Source organism: Colletotrichum phormii (genome assembly GCF_030913505.1).
Source record: "Colletotrichum phormii strain CBS 102054 chromosome Unknown BDP81scaffold_15, whole genome shotgun sequence".
Taxonomy (NCBI): Eukaryota; Fungi; Ascomycota; class Sordariomycetes; order Glomerellales; family Glomerellaceae; genus Colletotrichum; species Colletotrichum phormii.
The window spans coordinates 137,853-157,748 of NW_026851457.1; the positions used below are offsets into that span (position 1 = coordinate 137,853).

The following is a 19,896-nucleotide window of genomic DNA, read 5'->3' on the forward strand; positions in this document are numbered from 1 at the left end:
CCTCGCACTTTTGGCGTCTGGGCCTCTCATCTCACTGCTCACTCACACACTCACACGCAATTTCTCAGCCACTCACTCACATTTTACTCACTCGTTCACTCTATTCAGCTCAGGTCTGGGCCACCTCACCCACATCAACTCACGCATCCCAGTCCTTGTCAAAATTGTCACTGCCAAATCATAACCCTGTGATAGATACTCACCTTCCATCTACCGCAAAGTGCGGCACGTCACATCAAAAGTCAAATAGACGAGCCCGATGCGGATCCGTCCAGTTGGGTGCCTCTCAATTGGATTGGCTGGTCCTCCTCCACGTGCGATCCAAGATCTTCAGCTCACGATCGCATCGATGCATGACCCCCTGGTCTGTCAAATTGAAGGATTTTCAAGATTTGATCGCATGGTATTTTTTGCTTATGATGGGCTCCAAGATTCTGGTTCTGATCTGAGCCATCCTTGTGATCCTACAGTATCGTCCTGTCACATCATTCCCATCCCCCACCCATCATCATCTCACTTCGCCGGGATGGTCTTATTCTTCAAGTACCCAAACGACAACGTGGGGTCGAACTTCCAAATCTGCGTCTCATTCGCTGCAGATCCATAATCCCACACCGTGTAAAAGTTCTTCAAGAATGGCGTCCCGATCAACACAAATCCAGACTGAGCGCCAGCCTCGAACGGAGGCCAGCACGCATCGTCCCGGTACGCGAAACCCGGTGTCGCCAACTGATCGCCCGGGATCTCAACCACTTGCGGGTACCGATAGTCTCCAAAGGAGAATTTGAAGGACCACGATGAGTTGAATTCGCTGCAGAGCGGGATGTGCTCGCCCTTGATGATCTTCGTGTAGTTCATACCAATGGACTCGTACACGGCCAGGTTCTGCTTCGTCGGCAGCGTGATGGACCCCGCGCCCGTATCGAAGACGACGCGCGCCTGGTCGAAATCCGTCTGCGTCTCAATGACGCTGCCGTTGCTCGTCGTCCGCGTGCCATTGACCTTGAGGATGGTGGACCGCCAGACGTCGTAGGTGCCGTCGACGCGGGTGATGGGGATCGTGACGAGTTCGCCGTCAACGTACTCGTCCTCGCGAGAGCCGCCGATAGTCAAGACGCCGTCGCCGGGAACGCCGTTCGTGTTATTGGCCTCGGTGCCGTAGTATATTCCGAACTTGGCGGCGTCGAGGTGGCCCTCCGACATGAGGGTCTCAACAACGGTGTTTGCGCCACCGTCGATGATGGAGCTGAAGCCTAGGCCCATGAAGCCGTCGGCTGCGAGCGCGGCCCAGTTGCTCTCGTTTGCGGCGATGAAGGACTGGTCCCAGGAGAAGTTGCCGACGATCCATTTCTCGGCGACCGTGGGGCCGGAGACATCGCCTCCGAGGTAGGGGATCACGGCGCTTTCGCCGGTGTAGTGGCCGGTGGTTGAGGCATTGATGCTATAGCCGGTTCGATCATATCTGTCATTGAATGTCAGTGGCCTTGTAGGATCGCCGTGCTCGAGGGTATGGTTCGAGAGAAACGTACCCGCTCACGTTGTTGCACTTTCCCCTGGAGAGGCATTGGCTATCGGTCGCCCATGAAGACGAGCTGCCCGTGTCAAATTGGAGACGGAACGTCTCTGCTGGAGTTCCGATGCCAAACTCGACGACATTCTGTGATGCCTGTTGTCAGTGACTTTTCTTGTTCCCCAGGCCTGAGACTCTAGGGGCCCAGGTGAAACTCACGTAGCCATTGTCGACAATGATGGGCAGATCAAGCACAGCCGCAGTCGCGACGGACGCGACCGCCGCCGCCGAGAAGAAACGAGTGACGGGTGACATGTTTTAACGGATCTCAAACTGACGTATCCAAACGATTGACAGAACGTGCAGCAAGAAAGGAGAGATCAAATGAACGGCCCGACGCGACGGATGTGTCATTTTTAAAGAGAGAGCTTGTTTACTTGATGTGCCCATCGTCCCACATTATGGCGATCATTTGCAACCTCGTAAAGGGCGGATGCTGCAGGGAGCCTTAGTGGGGAAGGTCAATCTCGACAATGCCGGGATTCCCTCCAGACTTTCACGGAGTTCAGTGGGTGACAGAACAGGATGCCACCCAGCGCACGCGCGGCCCCTTCATATGACCACCAGCATTGTTGTCATTGCCATAATGCGCTTTCTTGAGTATATCTCTAAGGAACATACTCAAGAAAACAGTAAGAATAGTGACCATAGCGAAAGGTAGCAGCATCAGTAGCAGCAGCAGTAGTGGAAGCAGTGATAGCAGCCATCTTACTGCCGGCCAACCCGCTCGACGTGGGGTGGTCTGCTGCTATTTTCGTCTTTGGTCGTATTGCTCCGCCGCCGTCCGCCTTTAACCCAATTTCCCGGGGCCGTTTTCTATACCGGCGTGGCTGGCGTGGTCCTAAGTCTCAAGATCTCGGCGTGGTGAAAGCACATCACGAGAAGATCGACAGCTGGCCGAACACGGGGAGACACATGTTTGAATCTTAGCCTTCAAACTCGAGCTTCTTTCTTCTTCTTCAGCCCTACCTCGAACGATAGATAACGGCTGGGCCTCAGTTGGGAGCTGAGTCGAATGACTCGTAGCTATGGTTCATCCCGTTTGCGTTTGCTACCCTGGCAGCCCCCGTCATGCATCTTCTCACTCTGTTAGCCTTTGCAGCCCATTTATTTGGCTCTTCCAGGGTGCGACGCCAGGAGCATAAGGCGACTGATTTGCGAGACCGAGCGCAAACCATCAAGCTTTCTTCGACATGATCATGATCAATTGAATGTCTTCGAGGCTTTACAGCTTTCGATTGTTGTTTGTACGAGGTTCTCTTCACATAGTCTTAGATTAGACTACTATTTACACTAAAGTCTCGCCACTTCATTGCGTCTTGACAACAACTTCAACCCCCTCGAGGCCCGCACCAGAAGCCGTCACGGTAATATCTCCCGCAACACCCTCCTCATACTTCACAATAGCCAACACAAGACCGCTATACGCCTTGCGCACCAACGACGGGAACGCAACCAAGTCCGCCGGGTCACCATTATCAGTCGCAACAATCTTGCCAGGCCCGCTGACGGAGAAGGTAATTTCATCATCTGCAAACCGCACTACATCGCCGTTCGCATCCAGCACCTCGACAGTCACGAACGACAGATCCACGCCGTCGGCAGCGATCGTCGTACGGTCGGCCGACGCGCGAAGCTTCGCGGCCGCACCGACAGTACGCACCGTCGTCTCGGCCCAGTCTGCGCCGTCTTTATACGTCGCCACCCGGATCTCGCCGGGCTCGTACACAACGTCGTCCCATCGGAAGCGGTACGTCAGCTCCGCGCGCGTCTGTCTGCCCTGCGAGACCCCGTTGACGAACAACTCGGCCTCGTCAGCCGATGTAAACACATGCACGGGAGTAACCTCGCCAACGCGGTCCTCGGGCCAGTTCCAGTGCGGCAGCACATGCGCAAACTTGACATCCGGCCTCCAACGCGCCTGGTACAAAAAGAAGCGGTCCTTTTTGAAGCCCGCAAGGTCAATGATGCCAGAGTATGAGCTGCGCGCCGTGTAGTAAGGCGTCGGCTCGCCGAGGTAATCCCAGCCCGTCCAGACGAACTCGCCCGCGACAAAGGGGTGCGTGTCCTGCGCCTCGAAGACTTTGTCGGGCGAGGAACCAAAGTTGGCAGAGTAGAGCTCGTACGCGCTGACCTGCTGCGAAGTGGAGTTTCCACCCGATGTGTCGTTTACGGGGGCGCCGGTGTCACCCGTCACGGGGAACATGTAAGTCCCACGCGTGCTCAGTGCTGAGGCCGTCTCGCTGCTGAGGATCATCTTGTCGGGGAAGGCCTCGTGGAAGTCGGCGTACAGTGGGTGCGTTCTCACGCCGGGGAGGAAGGAGTAGTTTGGCGTGTCGCGGATGCCTTCGCCCTGGTAGTTCAAGCTGAGGACGTCCATGGCAGTAGGGAAGGACATGTTTGGCTTGGCAAAGTTCATGGACGCGGTAGATGGCCGGGTAGGATCCTCTTCGCCGACGATGCCGTGCAGTTCGAGCGCGGGGACGGTGCCTGGGTCGCCAATCTGCTGCTCCGAGACTTCGTTGCCGAAACTCCACATGACGACGGAGGCGTGGTTGCGATCGCGGCGCATCATGGCACGCAGATCGGCCTCGTGCCAGTCTTCAAAGATGAGGTGGAAGTCGTTTGCCGTCTTGTTGCGGTACCACGAGTCAAACACCTCGTCCATAACCAGGAATCCACGGCTGTCCGTGAGCTCCAGGAGTTCGGGGGCGGGAGGGTTGTGGGACATGCGGATGGCGTTGCAACCGAGCTCCTCGAGGACCTCGAGCTGACGCTCAGCGGCACGGGTGTTGAAGGCTGCGCCGATTGCGCCGAGGTCGTGGTGGTTGTTTACGCCTTGGATGAGAACGTGTTCGCCGTTGACGAGGAGGCCGCGGTTCGCGTCGTAGGTTACGGTGCGGATGCCGAAGCGGGTTTCGTAGGTGTCGACGACGGCGCCGGCGAGAGTGACTGTTGTTACGGCGACGTAGCGGTTCGGTTTCTGGGTCGGTGGCGGGCCCCAGAGCAGGGGGGATGTGACGGTTGTTGAGCCGTTGACTTGGGCTTTGCTGCCCGCCGTGGCGGATGTTGATGAGCTGGTGAGTTCGGCGACCTTGGCTCCCGGCTTGTCTGTGGAAGAGTCGAGGAGGTGGATCTCGGTTGAGATTTCAACGTCCTGGTCGGAGTCGCCCTTGTTCTCGATCTCGACTACTAAGTCTACGGTAGCGGATTCGGAGGAGACGTCCTTTGTGATGATGTAGGTGCCCCATTGCGCAACGTGGACAGGGTTGACCTTGGTCAGCCACACATTGCGGTAGATGCCACCTCCAGGATACCAGCGTGCCGAGTCTGGAGGGTTGTCTAGTCGGATGGCAAGAACGTTGTCTTGTCCACTCTTGAGGTGCGCCGTGAGGTCGAGGCGGAACGAGTTGTACGGGTAAGGCCAGCCACCGACCAGGTAACCATTGAGCCAAACCATCGCATATGACATGGCGCCATCCACGTCGAGGAAGATAGCCTTGCCCTCATCCTCCGGGGTGACCGTCAACGAGCGACGGTACCAACCCACGCCATGCACAGGCAAGCGGCCCATCCCACCTCCAATAATGGGGTTCTCCTCGGTATAAAACGGGCCCGCGATAGCCCAGTCGTGAGGCAGGTTGACACTCTCCCACGAACCATCGTCAAAGCTCGCCGAGGCGTACGAGACATTGCGCGAGGGCTCGCTGCCGGGGCGCTCGTAGTGCTTGGCCGGGTCATTGATGAAGTCGTTTGCCGAGGGCAGGATCCAGGGCTTCAGGGCAAAGGTGTCGGTGAGGCTCTCGAGGTCCGGGCGCTGGTCGTAGATCAGGCCATCTAGGTTGAACTCGGAGCGCCAGAAGCGCCATCCCTTGTTGATGCTGACGCGCTCGCGGCCGCCGGTGGTCGGTGTGGGTGTGTTCTGCCGGGGCTGGAGGGTGAGGGCGTTCGCGGGGGTGAGGATGAGCAACAGCAGGCTCAGGAGAGTCAGCCCGAAGGCTCGCGTCGGTAACGAGGACCGCCGTGAAGTCGTCATCATCTTGACGGGTGATTCTGACGTGACTGTGACATTGCCATACGAGCATCACGCGCTCACCACTGAGTCTTATATGGCGGGCCATGATGTGGTCTTCACGTTCGTATCCCGTCGGCCAGGCTAGGAAACTTTTCCTTGACGTATTTCCGCCCCATCGTTCGGCGACGGATTCCTAGAAGACTCCACGAAGAGACCGCGAACCCCTCGCACCAGGTCATCATCCCTCGGCTTTGCACGACTATTGTTGATGGGGAATCACCGAACCATGGGGTCCAATTTCGGGTGAAAAGACTCCAGGCATTCCGCACCCCGCGTTTCTCCGCACGGTAGTACGACGGTACAGGGGCCCGGGGCGCTCATAGACGGCAATTCTACGATGCATTTAGCCTGAATCTTTGCTTTGATGTGGTCATTGGACCGCCTGTGATCACTATGAGGGGCACATTTCTTGGAGTTGGCTGATCCCCTAGGCAAAAGTTAGTTAAGAAACTCTTGGGGAGTTGGAGATCGCCTCTGTAGTCAGTCTTTCCCCCCACCTTCCGGGTCTTGACAGGATCAAGGCAGTGTTGCGTGCTGGCTTTGCCGGTTGAATACTTCCTCGCGTGACAAGAGACAAGAGGAAGGATTTCCGCCATATTGGTTCGATGGAGCAACAGACTCGAGTAGCGCGTCTTGAAAAGCTGAGCACTTAATTAATCCTTACAGCCGTCATGCGCGAAGACTACATGTATTTCCCGATGCCTATCCGCAGCTTTGTAGCAAAAGGCACAGCGATGAACATTGAAGTCTTTATAATCCGCAAAGTTGTCAAAGTGACAAGATCAACTCATCGATTGCGTGAAGGCAAATGCAAGAATACAATCACTTCGTCAGATACAAGATACCAAATGCAGGAGATAACAATGCAAGTATTCAGGGCATAAACCTACCCCAAAATCTCACTCGCATCACCCCGTGCAAGGCCGACTCCCTAGGCCCATACCTGTAGAGCGCGCCGTCATTTTGACTACAGCGGACGTGAGTGAAATTTGCCCTGAACATCGCATGTCAGACTTCCATCATTCTAAATGTTCGATTCAGAACGTCTGCAAATCTTGGAGCACCGGTCGAGATGGAACCCAGAGAAAGGGAGCATAGGTTACATTGAGGCATGGGACGACGGTAAGTTTCTTCGCTTCGGCGAATCACAAGCCCAAACCGCCGGCCAGCGCTGAACTCCACACCATAGGCCTTTCCAACAATGTCTACCTAAAGTCTGGATTTTTGGAAGATTCCGAGGTGGCAGAATGGCTTCATCAAACGGGTAGATTCGTGCCTCCAGACTGGCAGCGTGAGGGAACCGCGCGAGTCCGGCTGCTGCTCTGTGAACGCATCGAATTCCGGCCTCTATGGTTTGCCATGAGCCGTGAATCATTCCTGCAAGTGGAAGAAACGCTCGGGCTGCCCTCTACATCTTTGGCGATATTGGCTTGGGCCGGTGGGAAGCAACACTCTCATCTGACCTTCACGCAAGATAAGGGCGTTCGGTCGTTGGAGTCACTCGGTGAGTGTGAACCATGGTCGACGCCCACACACGAGCAATGAGAACATTGGACTGAAACTGAATTCGGCAGTTCTCACTATGAAGCAACCTCAAATGTTCCAACTCGGCAATCTGGGCATGGTAATGTCTCACCACTTCGAGACCAGCTGAACGAGACAACCGTGGTAATCGAAAAGACTCTCGGCGTGACTCAGACCGGTCGGCTGGTGAAAAGGACCGTCGAAGACATCCGCATCACCACAAACATGAACCGCATGATCACGGACGAGAAGGCGCGGATTAATACGACGGCGCTCCTGAGCACCACACTCGAGGATGTTGTGAACATGTTGAGGACGCTAGAGTGGGACGAAGAATATATCAAGTTCCTCCTCCGGGTTAACGAGGACGTCAGGAGGCATCACGGCGGAGTGTCGTCAGAGGCGGACCTGGAGCTTTGTGGCCTCATTGAGCTACTCGAAGCCGAGAGACGGTCTATTGTGTCGTTCACGAGCACTATGAGGTCTAGGCTGGACATCCAGTTCAACGTGGTAAGGAATCTTGAGGGACATCGATGTGGATTGAGAAGCAAGCAACTCCATGGCGCTAACAAGTCTGCAATCCCAGCTCTACAACTTCATCGCACAGGGGGGAAACAATCTCAACATGCAAATCGCGGCGAATGCTGGACTAGACAGCACAGCTATGAAGCTAATGGCATTGGTGACGATGCTTTTCCTTTCTCCGACTGTTGGTATACACGTCAGCAGGGCAACCGTACGGTTGGAACGAAGTGTCAATAATGGTCTATTATTGCTGCGTCTGGAGGTGGAAGGAGGAGATTGTGGGCAGAGCCCACGATCTCCCAGAAGTGGTATGTAAGTGAAAGGGCCGTTTGTAAGTGCCCATACCGCCTTCCAGATCCATCTTTTCTGCCGACTGCTCAGAGATCCAACACCGACCTTTGTAGCTGTAAGTTTCAACACTTGAGTGCTCTGGCCTACAATTTCATAAAGCAGCGCTCACACTGACCAATGCACCCTCGGCAGAGAATTTTCAGTATGTCAATGTTCAACTGGCAAGTCTCAAACTCATCAGACTCAACCGGCGGCGGCGAGCCCACAGTTGTGCCGCAGTTTTGGATCTACTGGGCCGTCAGCCTACCTTTGACCGTTGCCATCGTGATCGGCTGGCCAGTGTGGTGGCATTTCCAGAAGTCTTACTATGAGACCAAGTTTTTGAGATCAGAGAAGGAAAACGTAGTCTTCGAAGACAAGCGACACGAGAACGCCCATGGCCCAAGGAGACGACGACCACGTCAGGGAGTATGACGATTTATACTATTTGGGCATTTAGGAGAAATGTGCTATTTCATCAAGTCTGGTATCCACGATCGTAAGCGCGCATTCGTATTCGTAAAACTTGTTGAGTCGCGCGTATCGCTCTCATGTTCGGATCGGCAGAAGGAGTTGGCACGCCAGATCTCAGATACGCTCGATACGCTCGCTACGCAGGGCCATTTTCTGGTATGGCCTATGATCACCGTCGACACCTTTTTGAAATTGTTACACTTTTGAGTAAGCATAAATCGTAGAATATTCCCCAGACTTTTGTTGAATCGTGACATGTATTTTCTAACTCTCGGCTTGAATCCCCGCCATCTCGGCCTCGGCTTGCATTGGCGGTTTCCAAAGACCATCTACAAATGTGGGGGCTTGTTCCGACGTTGATACCGGTGGCCGGATCGAGAGCCGACTTGAGTCACATCCCAAAGTCCCTAGATAGCAAACGCAGATATAACATGGCTAGTTTTTCCCTTGGCTTGGTTGGATTTCTCATGATCCATCCCATACATCATTCACTTTGCGTCGTACGTTCAATTTTAGGAGATACACCTTCTACTTACTGTGGAACTCGTCATTCGAAAGGCGCAACTCCAAGCGGCAATTGATACAGTTTTACCCACCCGCACTCCAACATCAACAGCTTCCTGACACACATACCTTGAACATGACCTCAATCAGCGCCGAAATGCGGAACCGCCGCTGGACGAGAGACTCATACCTCATCTCGACAGATGCATCCCTCATCTCAGTGGCCCAACTCAACGCTGCATTCGCCTCGGAAGCCGTCTACTGGACCAAAGCCACACCGGAACCCTTCTTGAAAGAAATGCTGCAAAACTCCCTCTGCTTCGGCCTCTACGACACCACCACTTCTCAACAAGAACCCAGCAGCAGCAGCGGCGGCGGCACAGCTCAAGAAAACGCCGCCGAGTCGAAGGAATACCATCGTTTAGTCGGCTTCGCCCGTCTTGTCACCGACTTTGTGTCCTTCGCCTACACCACAGACGTCTGGGTCGATCCCACAATGCAGGCCAACGGCCTGGGAAGATGGCTAGTGGGATGCGTGCAGGAGACGCTCGAGCCGATGCCGTACTTGAGAAAGAGCATTCTTGCCACCGATAGCTGGGATAAATCTGTGCCCTTTTACGAGAAGATGATGAAGATGAGCGTCATTGGCGGGCAACCTGGAGGCCAGGCGATCATGCAGATGAAGGGGAAGGGGGCTCCGGGGTATACGGAAAAGACTAGTTGAATCTTTCTTGCTACAAGTCATAGATATATGTGTCCAAGGTTAGATTTATTTACACGCTGATTTTCTAAAAGACATCTTTACGCCAGACGAGATCTCTGCGCAAGAACACCGTCCTTCGAATGAGCAGGTTGCCATCTGGATCCTTTTCCGGGAACCCGTAAAAGTTGTTGATGGTGTGGATCAGTCTATAGCCTCTCCTTTCATACCACGCATGCGTCGGTGTCTACATGTAATGTAGGTGAAACCACCATGTCAGTCTTTGACAAGCGTAATGATTTTGAAGGAGGAAAAGTCAACCCACCGGTGGAAGTTTGCCCTGCGCCACAACCATGGACTCTTTTCTCAATTGGTCCTCTTTGGAGACCGTGTCCAACATGAGCGTCTTTGCGCATAGTGGCTCGCTAGTGGCCATGCTCTCAACCAAGTCCATGGCGGCCCTGGCGATGCCGCAGCTCTGCAGTGCAAAAGACACGTAGAGGCTCTTGATCCAGTAGACGTGGTCCTTAGGGATCGGGAGGTTGAGGGGCGCCGCGGCGGGGTTGTCGATGTCGAGTGAGATGTGGCCGACGGGGTGAAAGGATGCTCCTGTCGGGGTTCGCGGGGCGGCGCTGATGGAGTCTGCTGTGTCTAGAATGAGGTCTTTTTCCTGTGACAGATGTGAGCATTGATGCACGGGAGAGGGGAAGAGCTCTGGTAAATGGGTTTTGAGGGGACTAACTTTTGTGTAATCGGCGAGGTGCTTTGCGAGTCTTGCGTCTCGCTCCGGATCCTCATCCGCGAGTACCTATGAGCGCGGTTAGTAGATGCACCAGACTGCTTAGGAATATGACGCTTGAAAGGGGATTGAGAAGAGTTGCGCCAAGCTCAACGATTCTCAGTATTCGGTGACTCGCATCGCATCCCCTTGGTGTCGGTTCAGACTTACGAGCCAGTGGATGCACTTAAATCCGGTTCGCTGGTTCTCTTGCCATTGAGGCACCAGGTCCGAGGCCCAACCGCATGCTATTCTCTGATCTACCATCCTTGTGAAGTGGTCCGGGGAGTTGGGATCCCAGGGGATCAATTCGACTTTGGCTCTCGACATTGTGGTGACACTGCCTCTTTTCGTCCTAATTGGTCGGTGAAGTTTCGTCCGAGTTGAAGGTGAGAAAGAAGGAAAAGTTGGCCAGTCCTACTATCAGACTAAATGAGGGAATTGGGGCTTGGCTTTGAGTTAAGAAAGTGCGCTTTGAAGGAATGCCGTGACGGTGAGTCATTATTTACATGTAGCCTAATTCCTCCCGGATTGTCAGACTGTCGCTCTTAAATGGATGTGTTCGGTCTCGGCCGGTCGGCGGGTCTGGAGAACAGACTCGGCCGGCTTCTTGGAACCTTCTTCGGCTTCGGTCACTTGGAAACACTCTAGGAACTTGGGAAGGATACTCGAGCCGACAAGTTATTACATTAGCGTTTGTGGGGCGTGTAATGAGACAATCATCCCGCGCTGGTATGTATGTACGGAGTAGAGAAAGACCGTAATAATCAGCTCAATACCAGTACTCCTCGGGCGCTCGTAAACCGTTCTGGGAATACTCTCGAAGCAGTCAGACAGGCAGTGTATCACTCAGATCGAGAGGTAAGACGATTGGTAAGCTTCCCAAACCCGGAGACGGGCGTTATCTTCATGCAAGATAATGTCACTGGTGCTTACATGTACCGACAAACCATTGTCTTAGCCAAAGGTCAATTTTAGAGATGCTCGTAATAATGTGTTTGATTATCTTGTTGGATCCTTGTCGCTGCCCAAAAACAAAGTAGCCACAACTAAACGCCCCCGTCCATTCTATCCGATCATGCAAATGTTATGCTACAGTCTACTATGAGGGCATCACCCACGAACCGTTCGAGAACCACGTCCCGGCCTGTGTATAGTCTAACGTCACACCATCCTTCATGTATGCAAATCTAAAATACTCGGGAAGCACCATCTTGGCCTTCCTCAGCCACACAAACTCGTTGTCGTCGGGGCCATCGGCAAAGTAATATCGGAACCGCTCGACATCGTTGACCAGGGCGCTAATACCGTCAAAGTTGGTGGCGATGTTTGGCGGCACAAGCCAGCTAAAGGTTACACTGGGCTCAAAAGAGCCTTTGGAGAAGATCGGCTTCGCAATCTGCGGGAGCAGTGAGTTGAAGGGGCCGTCCTCGCGCAGCTCATCGGGCGTCTGTAGGACCGAGTCGAAGCCCCAGCGAGCGATGCCGTTGACGAAGAGACCCAGCAACATCCCTTGGTAGAAGAGAGATGTCCGCGTCTGCATGCTGGTGCCAGGGAGCAGGCAGAACGCCATGATGTAGTGGTGCACGCGTAGGTCGACGCCGGGAATGGAGACGCCGACGATGACGGCAGCCAGGAAAAGCGCGTACAGCGCCAAGAATCGGGGTAGTCTACCCTCAAGCCAGAAGAAGTACACCTGCTTGGCCATGACGAAGGTCAGAATGATCAAGATGAGAGCCAGCGCGGGCTTGGCGCCGGGCTGGTGCTCAATGTCGTGTGCCGTGAGGCGCTGGATCGGCATCCATCCGAAGGTGTAGTTTGACAGCGCGCCAAACCAGAACCCTCCCAACCAGAGCGCCGTCTTCTCGAACTGTGCCCTCAGGTCCATGAGGGTTCGTCTGACGCAAAGCCGGTAGAGCACGGCGGCGCAAAAGAGTGCCGGGAGCAGGCGGCCAGTGAACTTGGAGATGCGATCCGGTAAGACGGAGGCAGCGTGCCGCGATGTGGTAGGCGGATCGGAGCCGAAGCTGACATGGGCAAAAATGCCGACAAAGGAGACGAAGAACTGGCAAGCGGGGCTCGTCGTGAAGAGGGAGAAGATAGAAGTGAAGAACATGGATGTCGGAAAAAGAGGTTGGCGAGGATCACGCTTGCCGCACTGGAGGGTCGGGTCTGCGGTGAGGTTGTACGACAGCGGGAAGTACGAGTCAAAGGGGACTGTCTCGATGCCGTTCTTGGTCGTGCTATTGAACTCTTCATGCTGGCCGAGGCGATGGAGACGACCGCAGCCTCCGCTGAGGTCCGTCACGATGCCTGCGTGGATCGCCGAGGCGCAGATCATGGAGTCGCCGCGGTAGATCTCATCGCCTACGACCAACGGCTGGTAGACGATCTCCCGGTCACCGACGGCATGCGGGTTCAAGAGCTTGTGAGCCATGCAGTTCGCCGGACACCTGAAGGAAAACGAAGAATTCGTGAAGGGCCGGCAGTCGGCGCCGTCGAGGCCGCACCCGTTCTTGAAGCGCCAGAGGGTGTCGCCGCAGTCGAGGTTGATGACGTCCCTACCGAGCTCATCCCTGATCGCCCGGGACGACGCGAGGGGAATGGAGAAAGCAACGGCCCACAGCGCCAGGAACACGGCGACGACAACGGCCTTCCGGCGTGTAGTCGGCGCCACGAGGTCCAGCAGGCGCGCCGGCGCTTCCTGGACGGCAGGCAGGAAGGGCCGGATGGTGTGTACACGCGGCGGCTGGGGCCCGGCGAGGCAGTGCCGCTTGTGGGGGACGTGAGGGCCGAACTTTTGCTGCGAGAGCAGTGAGGGCGTGCTGGATGTGCTCTCCTCGAGCTCGTAGCCTTCTTCTCCTTCGGCTAGGAACTGGGCCTCCTCGTCGGCGCTCCGGCGCGACGGCGCGTCAAAGTCGTCGTCCATGTCCTTGAACGGGCGGTCCCCGCGTCGGGGACCATCGCCGGCGCCCATTCTGATTCAACCTTCACCGATCCCTCCCTTAGCCCTCTCGCCTCGTTTCTCCCCTTCAACTTCGAGGGCGCGTTCTCTCAGAGATTAGGCGTTTACCGAGTCAGTTCATAAGTACATGTGAGTACGTATGTGCGAGGGAGTGAGTGAAGTAAAGGGTTCCGAATTGAAAGTCGATAGAGAGTTGCTGACAGATGACGAGTGAGGAAAAGTAAGGCTGTGTTTTTTTCCCTCTCAGCTCTCAGGGGGTGGGAAGATCCCGAACAGGCAGCAAAGAAACAAAACAAGACAAAGTGACGGCCGGCGCTTAACGGAGCACAGGCGACGTGGTCGAACTTTAGACTTTCAAGAACCACAAAGAGAAAAAAGCCGCCATCAACGAACGCCTCCCAAATCATAAAATGGGACACCCAAAAGCCTCAATAGGAGCTTCTTCAAGGGTGGAAATTAGTACGGTGATCGGAAGGATCGGAGGGGCGCGCTATGCTCAGGAGAGGGAGCGGCCGTGTTTGCTGTCCCCTCCAATGCCACGCTTTTCGAGTTCCTCGCCTCGCTCTGCCGCTTTTCCAGTCCTTTGCCTCCTCTGCGACACGAGCGTCAAAGCTTCTTTTTCTCTTGAGGGAGACGAGACGCCAAACTGAGACAAATAGTGGAGATGTTTCCAGGGATCTGCTGCGGTTAATCGGCGCCGTCGGGGTGCGCTTCCTCTCGTTCCCCTGCTGCCATGTTTTCCCTTTGGACCATTGAGATTCCATCCTTTGATAAGCGAACAACTGCCAACTCCTAGACTCTTTTACTGGTTCACAAGTCTCTTCAGCAATCCAGATGACTCTCAAGTCTTCCAAGGACAGGAGGAGAGAGCTTTCAATCGTTTTCGGCTGGGTTTTCCGAAGCCAGTAACCTGAATCTGGCTTACTCAATCTGAAACTAACAAGGGGCGCCTTGGCCAGGGTCTCACAGGGCAAATTTTAGCTCAAGATGAGACTAATATAGCTATCGATACGAATCGGCGGTGAGTCGGGGTAGGAAAATCAAATCAACCCAAAGCAAACGAGGCCAAATCTCGGCCTGAGAACCCAAACATCGCTCTCATCTTGGAACTTTCAGAGTGACATTGATGGCGAATATGACTGAAGACCGAGCCTCACTTCAGAGGCTGAAGCCTTAAACCAAAAGAACGGATGGCCCCGAAGCACCGACGAAGCGTTGCTACCGTGGCTTCTAGCGCGCATTCCATCAAAGTCAAATCTCCAAATGACATCAATTGACTTTAAATCTGCATCAAAAATTGTTTGAGTGGCAGAATCACTTCGTCGACGACTAGATTGGCATGACGCAGCCCGGGTAACACAAAGTTATGTCCCATTTCAGACACGTTCACATGCTACGGGTACGCATCCCGCGTTCATGGTAGATATTAACGTGACAACACCCTCAGGTCCAGTTTCCTTAGGTTGCCCTATGAAATATCACTGCTTTTCAATAGCTGTGATGAAGATTCAGTCGCAAGTCCGGCTGTCTCTGCAAAGTGGGCATAAGGCAGGGGACTTCCTGTCTGGTCGATCAGCTGGGGTAAATCGCATCATGTGCTCGAAACTGCTACTATCCCTCCGGCCAAGGGACCGAGAATTCCTACTTTAGGCTACTTAGATTTCACAGGTATACTCCATCGTCAGATCAACCCGGGGAACGCCCTCAAATCCAGCCGGAACCGCGTACGACACATTATAATACCAGTGGTTCCTCAACTGTTGCCCGTAAGAAATCGGCAACTTGTCCAACCCCGGCGCCGAAACATTGACGCTCAGGCACGGCAGTTCCTCCAACCCGGTAATCGTCTTGCCACCCAGCGTCCACGAAGGCGGAATCCCAGATAGCGCGAACGTGAAAATATCGGACCCTTCCTGCGTGCTGTTCGGGTATGACACGCTGAGGGACCTCTCTCCCGCAACGGCCGATATAGTCGAAGCGGAAGGATACAGCAAGAAAAACCCGATGTACGGGTACGGCGTGTGCGACGGGTCCGAAGCCCAGTGCACGATCGCCGGCACGAACTGATCCCCGCGGTTCTTGGTCTCCGCGAGCTCCTGTCCACCTATCATGAGCGGCGCGCTAACCCAGGACGTCGTCGTGCGCGTGGCGTCCGAATCCAGCTCCTCCTTGACCTCACGCGTGATGCTGCGCTCGCCGGCCCAGGGACCCTTCGCCTCGAGGGCCGCCGCGGTGCCGTTGGAGATGTGCCGGGCCACAGTATCAGAAACCAGTGCAATCGCCGCGCCCTGTGCCGCGTCAAAAAGTAAATCGCCCTCGCCCTTGGGCGGCTGGGGCCCGTACTCGCGCCCGAAGACGGCCCACCAGTACATGGGCAGAATGGACGAGTGCTTGGTCATGTCGCGGGTGTAAGCGCGGTCATAAGGGCCGACGAGATTGCCAAGGTAGGGGTTGTAGTGCGCTGCAATGTCATCCCATAGCTTCGTGAGGATGTACTCGGCGTTCTTTGTCAGGGTCGCGTTGCGCGGGCCGTAGGCGATGTTGGCGGCCAGGGCCCAGACGTCCATGCCATAGTAGTTCGGAGCGTTGTACTCGCCGAGGGTATTTGAGCCGTTGGACTTGAAGAGCTCCAGCAGCTGGGTTCCTTGGGTATTTGCGAAGTTGGTCAAGGTTGCGTTGCGGCGGCGGGCGCCGATCCAGCCGACCGTGAGGGCGCGCATTAGGCCTGGGTTGGAGTATCCGAGAATGAGGTTATCGCCTTCGGGATAGCTGCCGTTGCGTCTCATTGCCCCGATGGCTTGAATCTCGAGAGCATCTTCGATCTTCTTGACTAGGTCTGCGCCGAGGAGGTCGGAGTAGAGTTCGACGTCTTGTACTAGCTGAGTTCTGGGTCGCGTAAGTAAGCGTTCATGTGCACGCCGGCACCCGTCCGAGTGCTTAAAAACAAATCTCTCCAAGTTTCGATGTACTCACCCTATGAATTCTCTCCAGTTAGGGTCGTAGGTGGTCTAAATCTCCGGTCAGCTGACTTTGTTGACAACCTCTGCCTTTGCACTAAGACGATGCTCACATAGATCTTGGGAGGGTACAGCTCAGAGTCTGGGGTCGGATCCGGCTCATCGGGCGACAGCTTGAAAGTGCCATACCATGCCGACTCATAGTCCGAGGTCATTTGGCTCGCCAGGCTGCATCGCAGACCACAGATCAGCACTCTCGAACCTTCTTCGCATCATCGATCCAACCGACTTACATGATCTCAATCGCCGCCTTTGCGTTCTCCACGTCGTCGCCCTCGTTGCGATGGAGCAGACCCGCCGTGTACCAAGCTGTGAAGCGGACGGACCACGGACCCTTGTCTTGGTACCAAATAAGGTTGTACGAGTCGTCCCATCTGGAGTCCTGGACCCCCATAGAGAAGTCGAATAGATTTTGGGCATCTAGACCGTAGTGTAAGTCAATCCGGACTACCTACTTGGCATTTTAGATCTCTATGGTTTTCTTACTTGTGGAAAGCTTTGGCTTGCTGGTCGCGGCGGACCCCAGCGTTGCGCCAGAGGCTACAAGCAAAGCAGCTCCTGTCTTGAGATGCATCGTGCGTGTGGGAATGCGAGCAGAGACACTGAGCAAAGTCGGAAAACGCTTTCCAACCAGACTCAACCACCTCCCTGCCGTCTCATGCCTGCTACTATATACCAGAAAAGACCTCCAACAATCACAAGAGTGGATATCGCAGCATGTCCACGAGAAAATCGATCAATTATTCCGTTCACACACGAGCATCGTTAACATCCTTAGCCGGGGGTAGATCACCATTGACCAAGAAACACCATCATCAACCCCTCACGCCAACCTCACTCAGGCCTCCTCGACCGAACTGCCCCTAGCCTCCCTGACAGAACTGCATGTCCGCCAATCACAGATATCAATTCCAGCTCGACAAGCCCCGGTCCGAACCGGGCCGGAACCGGTGGACCATCACCGTACCCCGGGCGAGGTTACTTACCCCAACTTTGGTCTTAGTGAGCTGCGCTTGGGCGGGGTTTAGGTAAACGGGTTTGCGGGGTGAGATTTGGGAACCACGCGTTGGTCTCGGGGATGGCACCATGAGAGAGCCGGGGATAAACGTCGGGATGATAGAGGCACTGGGGCTTATCCGATGTCGAATGCTTGTTTAGCTGCATGACTTGATGGTCAAGAACCCAGCCCTCGAGGAAAGGGATCAGTCTCCGCATCTTCAAAGGTCATGTTACCAACCGCATATCTGGCGTCGTTCCTCATTCGGAAGCATTTCGCCCGAGTATCTCGCCAGCGGCTGATAGGCGCAGCCAACCCGAACCCATGGATCCTTTGAGGGAACCCCGCTGGTATCTCCTGATCTCCTCTCGGGAGCTCCTATCGGTAGGCTGAGGTTTACACGACCCCAGCAATTTTTATTCTACGAGATGTCATACGTGACTTCGGCCCGGAGGTTGACCGGACATGGTGACATCGAAGCTGCTATCGGGAGTCGAGTGGGATACGAACGGATCGGACTTGGTGTTGTCATCCCGGAGCTCTCAGCATATTAACGATCCCGTATCCCCCGTCCCCCGGAATCCTGCGAAGTCGATTGTCTACGACTTGATAGGGACCATCTTGTCCTTCGACCGCAGCAATGTCGCAAAACGCCGCTGCAACGACTGAGCCGGCCGGCGGCATCCCCGTCACCGTTGACGCCGCTATCGCGGATAAGAGAGGGGCGTTTGCCTGGTTCTCGAATGCGGGAATAGTCAAGCTGAACTGTGTCATCGCGCTGTCGTTGGTATCAAGCTACGCAACTGGCTACGATGGCTCGATGATGAATGGTCTCCAGTCTCTGGACACATGGCAGGAATCATTCAATAATCCTGGAGCTCGGCAATTGGGACTGTTAGTTTGATCCTTTCTCCAATCCTTAGTCTACTCTAACATTAGGCAGCCTGAATGCGATCCAGAACGTGGGCCAGCTTCTCGCACTCCCTTTCTGTGCCTGGTTCTGTGACCACTTCGGACGCAAACCTGCCCTCCTCGTCAGTGCCTCCATCCTCCTGGTCGGTGTTGCCCTCCAAGGCGCGGCCCAGAATGTCGCCATGTTCATTGTCGCCCGTGGCGTTCTGGGCTTCGGCCTCGCGCTCAACATCACAGCCGCGCCCCTGATGATCATGGAGCTGGCGTATCCGTCCCAGAGGGCACCACTGGTGTCCATCTACAACTCGCTCTGGGGACTGGGAGCCCTCAGCGCGGCGTGGATTACCTTCGGCACGTTTCGGATCGGGAATACGTGGGCCTGGAGGATCCCCTCTATCTTGCAGGGACTTTCCAGCATCGTGCAGCTCGGCTTGTGCTTCTTCATCGACGAATCACCTAGATGGCTCATATCAAAGGAGAGGGATGCAGAGGCTGAGAAGTTATTGGTGAAGTACCACGCCAACGGCGATGTGTCGGATCTCATTGTGCCTTTGGAGATGGAGGAGATTAGGACAGCTCTGAGGCTGGAGGCGGAAGCATCAAGGACTACGTCGTACATGGCCTTTTTCCAGACGCCAGGCAACCGGCGTCGCTTCTTCATCATTCTTGCTGTCGGCTTCTTCTCACAGTGGTAAGTCATACACTCCGCAAACTGGCCATTAATCATCCTCTGACTCTATCTGCTAGGAGTGGCAACGGTCTGATCAGCTACTACCTGACCTTGATCCTCAACTCGATCGGATACACCTCACAGGACACCCAGACGTTGATAAACGCACTTATCACTCTCTGGGGATTATTCTGGGGTCTCCTCGCCTCCGTCCTTGTCAACCGCTTCCGCCGCCGAACCATGTTTCTCGCTTCGACTATTGGCTCCCTCGTATGCTACGTCATTTGGACAGCCCTGCAAGCAACTTACGAGAAGCAAACAGACCTTACTGGTGCGGGATCCCCAGGCCTTGCAAAGGGCGTTCTGGCCATGATTTTCTTGTACAATGTCACGTTCACTGTGGGATGGGGCGCACTCCAGGTCACCTACGTCGTGGAGATTCTGCCCTTCAACCTCCGTGCCAAGGGCTTGGTTCTGTACAACTTGTTCGTGGCCCTGGCGTTGATTTTCAACCAGTACGCCAATCCAATTGGTGTGACGAACTCAAAGTGGAAATACTACATCACGTACGATGTGTGGCTGGCCTTTGAGGCTGTGGTGGTATATTTCCTGTTTGTTGAAACCGGAAAGATGAGTTTGGAGGAGACTGCAGTCATTCTTGATGGCAACGAGGATAGATTGACGGAGGAGGTGGCTCGGAAGACGGAGAAGCTTGCGCTAGGAACACATGAACATGTTTTAGATCACCACGAGTGAGCGGGGATAATCTAAGGCGGCTGGGCATCTTGTAGAAGATTACTTCTCGACACCGGACATACTATTAGTTGAAGCGAGTAGCCATACTATTACTACCAC

General features: G+C 54.8%; 9 protein-coding genes across 9 annotated transcripts; 3 read left to right on the top strand and 6 right to left on the bottom strand.

The window, feature by feature from the left end:
* Positions 1 to 23: 23 nt before the first annotated feature.
* BDP81DRAFT_432415 (pepsinogen c) lies at positions 24 to 1,897 on the bottom strand. Its single transcript, XM_060590781.1, has 3 exons — positions 1,730 to 1,897; positions 1,530 to 1,657; positions 24 to 1,462 (listed from the first exon to the last, which is right to left on the bottom strand). The coding sequence occupies exons 1-3, from the start codon at positions 1,823 to 1,825 to the stop codon at positions 514 to 516; spliced, it is 1,173 nt and encodes a 390-aa protein (XP_060442840.1). The 5' UTR covers positions 1,826 to 1,897; the 3' UTR covers positions 24 to 513.
* A 982-nt stretch (positions 1,898 to 2,879) lies between these two features.
* BDP81DRAFT_462712 (glycoside hydrolase superfamily) lies at positions 2,880 to 5,691 on the bottom strand (the record flags this gene model as incomplete). Its single annotated transcript, XM_060593932.1, has 2 exons — positions 2,880 to 5,501; positions 5,650 to 5,691. The coding sequence occupies 2 exons, from the start codon at positions 5,689 to 5,691 to the stop codon at positions 2,880 to 2,882; spliced, it is 2,664 nt and encodes an 887-aa protein (XP_060442841.1).
* Positions 5,692 to 6,673: 982 nt separating this feature from the next.
* Positions 6,674 to 8,459, top strand: BDP81DRAFT_396231 (uncharacterized protein; the record flags this gene model as incomplete). Its single annotated transcript, XM_060588157.1, has 6 exons — positions 6,674 to 6,767; positions 6,835 to 7,149; positions 7,220 to 7,269; positions 7,344 to 7,679; positions 7,756 to 7,878; positions 8,178 to 8,459. The coding sequence occupies 6 exons, from the start codon at positions 6,674 to 6,676 to the stop codon at positions 8,457 to 8,459; spliced, it is 1,200 nt and encodes a 399-aa protein (XP_060442842.1).
* A 700-nt stretch (positions 8,460 to 9,159) lies between these two features.
* On the top strand, positions 9,160 to 9,726 carry BDP81DRAFT_462713 (acetyltransferase; the record flags this gene model as incomplete). The annotated part of the gene is made up of 1 exon (XM_060593933.1): positions 9,160 to 9,726. One exon carries the CDS (start codon positions 9,160 to 9,162, stop codon positions 9,724 to 9,726), a length of 567 nt encoding a protein of 188 aa, XP_060442843.1.
* Positions 9,727 to 9,790: 64 nt separating this feature from the next.
* BDP81DRAFT_396233 (uncharacterized protein) lies at positions 9,791 to 10,810 on the bottom strand (the record flags this gene model as incomplete). The annotated part of the gene is made up of 4 exons (XM_060588158.1): positions 9,791 to 9,949; positions 10,028 to 10,372; positions 10,445 to 10,510; positions 10,652 to 10,810. 4 exons carry the CDS (start codon positions 10,808 to 10,810, stop codon positions 9,791 to 9,793), a joined length of 729 nt encoding a protein of 242 aa, XP_060442844.1.
* Positions 10,811 to 11,440: 630 nt separating this feature from the next.
* On the bottom strand, positions 11,441 to 13,124 carry BDP81DRAFT_432424 (uncharacterized protein). Its single transcript, XM_060590782.1, has one exon. The coding sequence runs from the start codon at positions 12,915 to 12,917 to the stop codon at positions 11,583 to 11,585; it is 1,335 nt and encodes a 444-aa protein (XP_060442845.1). The 5' UTR covers positions 12,918 to 13,124; the 3' UTR covers positions 11,441 to 11,582.
* Positions 13,125 to 13,130: 6 nt separating this feature from the next.
* BDP81DRAFT_432425 (uncharacterized protein) lies at positions 13,131 to 13,867 on the bottom strand. Its single transcript, XM_060590783.1, has one exon. It carries the CDS (start codon positions 13,850 to 13,852, stop codon positions 13,550 to 13,552), a length of 303 nt encoding a protein of 100 aa, XP_060442846.1. The 5' UTR covers positions 13,853 to 13,867; the 3' UTR covers positions 13,131 to 13,549.
* A 1,233-nt stretch (positions 13,868 to 15,100) lies between these two features.
* Positions 15,101 to 17,036, bottom strand: BDP81DRAFT_324935 (uncharacterized protein; the record flags this gene model as incomplete). Its single annotated transcript, XM_060584932.1, has 5 exons — positions 15,101 to 16,331; positions 16,419 to 16,453; positions 16,516 to 16,630; positions 16,696 to 16,882; positions 16,949 to 17,036. 5 exons carry the CDS (start codon positions 17,034 to 17,036, stop codon positions 15,101 to 15,103), a joined length of 1,656 nt encoding a protein of 551 aa, XP_060442847.1.
* Positions 17,037 to 18,099: 1,063 nt separating this feature from the next.
* Positions 18,100 to 19,797, top strand: BDP81DRAFT_462717 (general substrate transporter; the record flags this gene model as incomplete). Its single annotated transcript, XM_060593934.1, has 3 exons — positions 18,100 to 18,353; positions 18,403 to 19,062; positions 19,119 to 19,797. The coding sequence occupies 3 exons, from the start codon at positions 18,100 to 18,102 to the stop codon at positions 19,795 to 19,797; spliced, it is 1,593 nt and encodes a 530-aa protein (XP_060442848.1).
* Positions 19,798 to 19,896: the final 99 nt, after the last annotated feature.

Excerpts from the sequence above, each read along its gene's own strand:
- BDP81DRAFT_432425 (XM_060590783.1), bottom strand. The coding sequence starts at position 13,852 with ATGATTTGGGAGGCGTTCGTTGATGGCGGCTTTTTTCTCTTTGTGGTT.
- BDP81DRAFT_432424 (XM_060590782.1), bottom strand. The coding sequence starts at position 12,917 with ATGGCTCACAAGCTCTTGAACCCGCATGCCGTCGGTGACCGGGAGATC.
- BDP81DRAFT_432415 (XM_060590781.1), bottom strand. The coding sequence starts at position 1,825 with ATGTCACCCGTCACTCGTTTCTTCTCGGCGGCGGCGGTCGCGTCCGTC. Across the intron at positions 1,658-1,729 it reads TCATTGTCGACAATGGCTAC|AATGTCGTCGAGTTTGGCAT; the intron begins GTGAGTTTCACC and ends CAGGCATCACAG. Across the intron at positions 1,463-1,529 it reads AAGTGCAACAACGTGAGCGG|ATATGATCGAACCGGCTATA; the intron begins GTACGTTTCTCT and ends ATTCAATGACAG.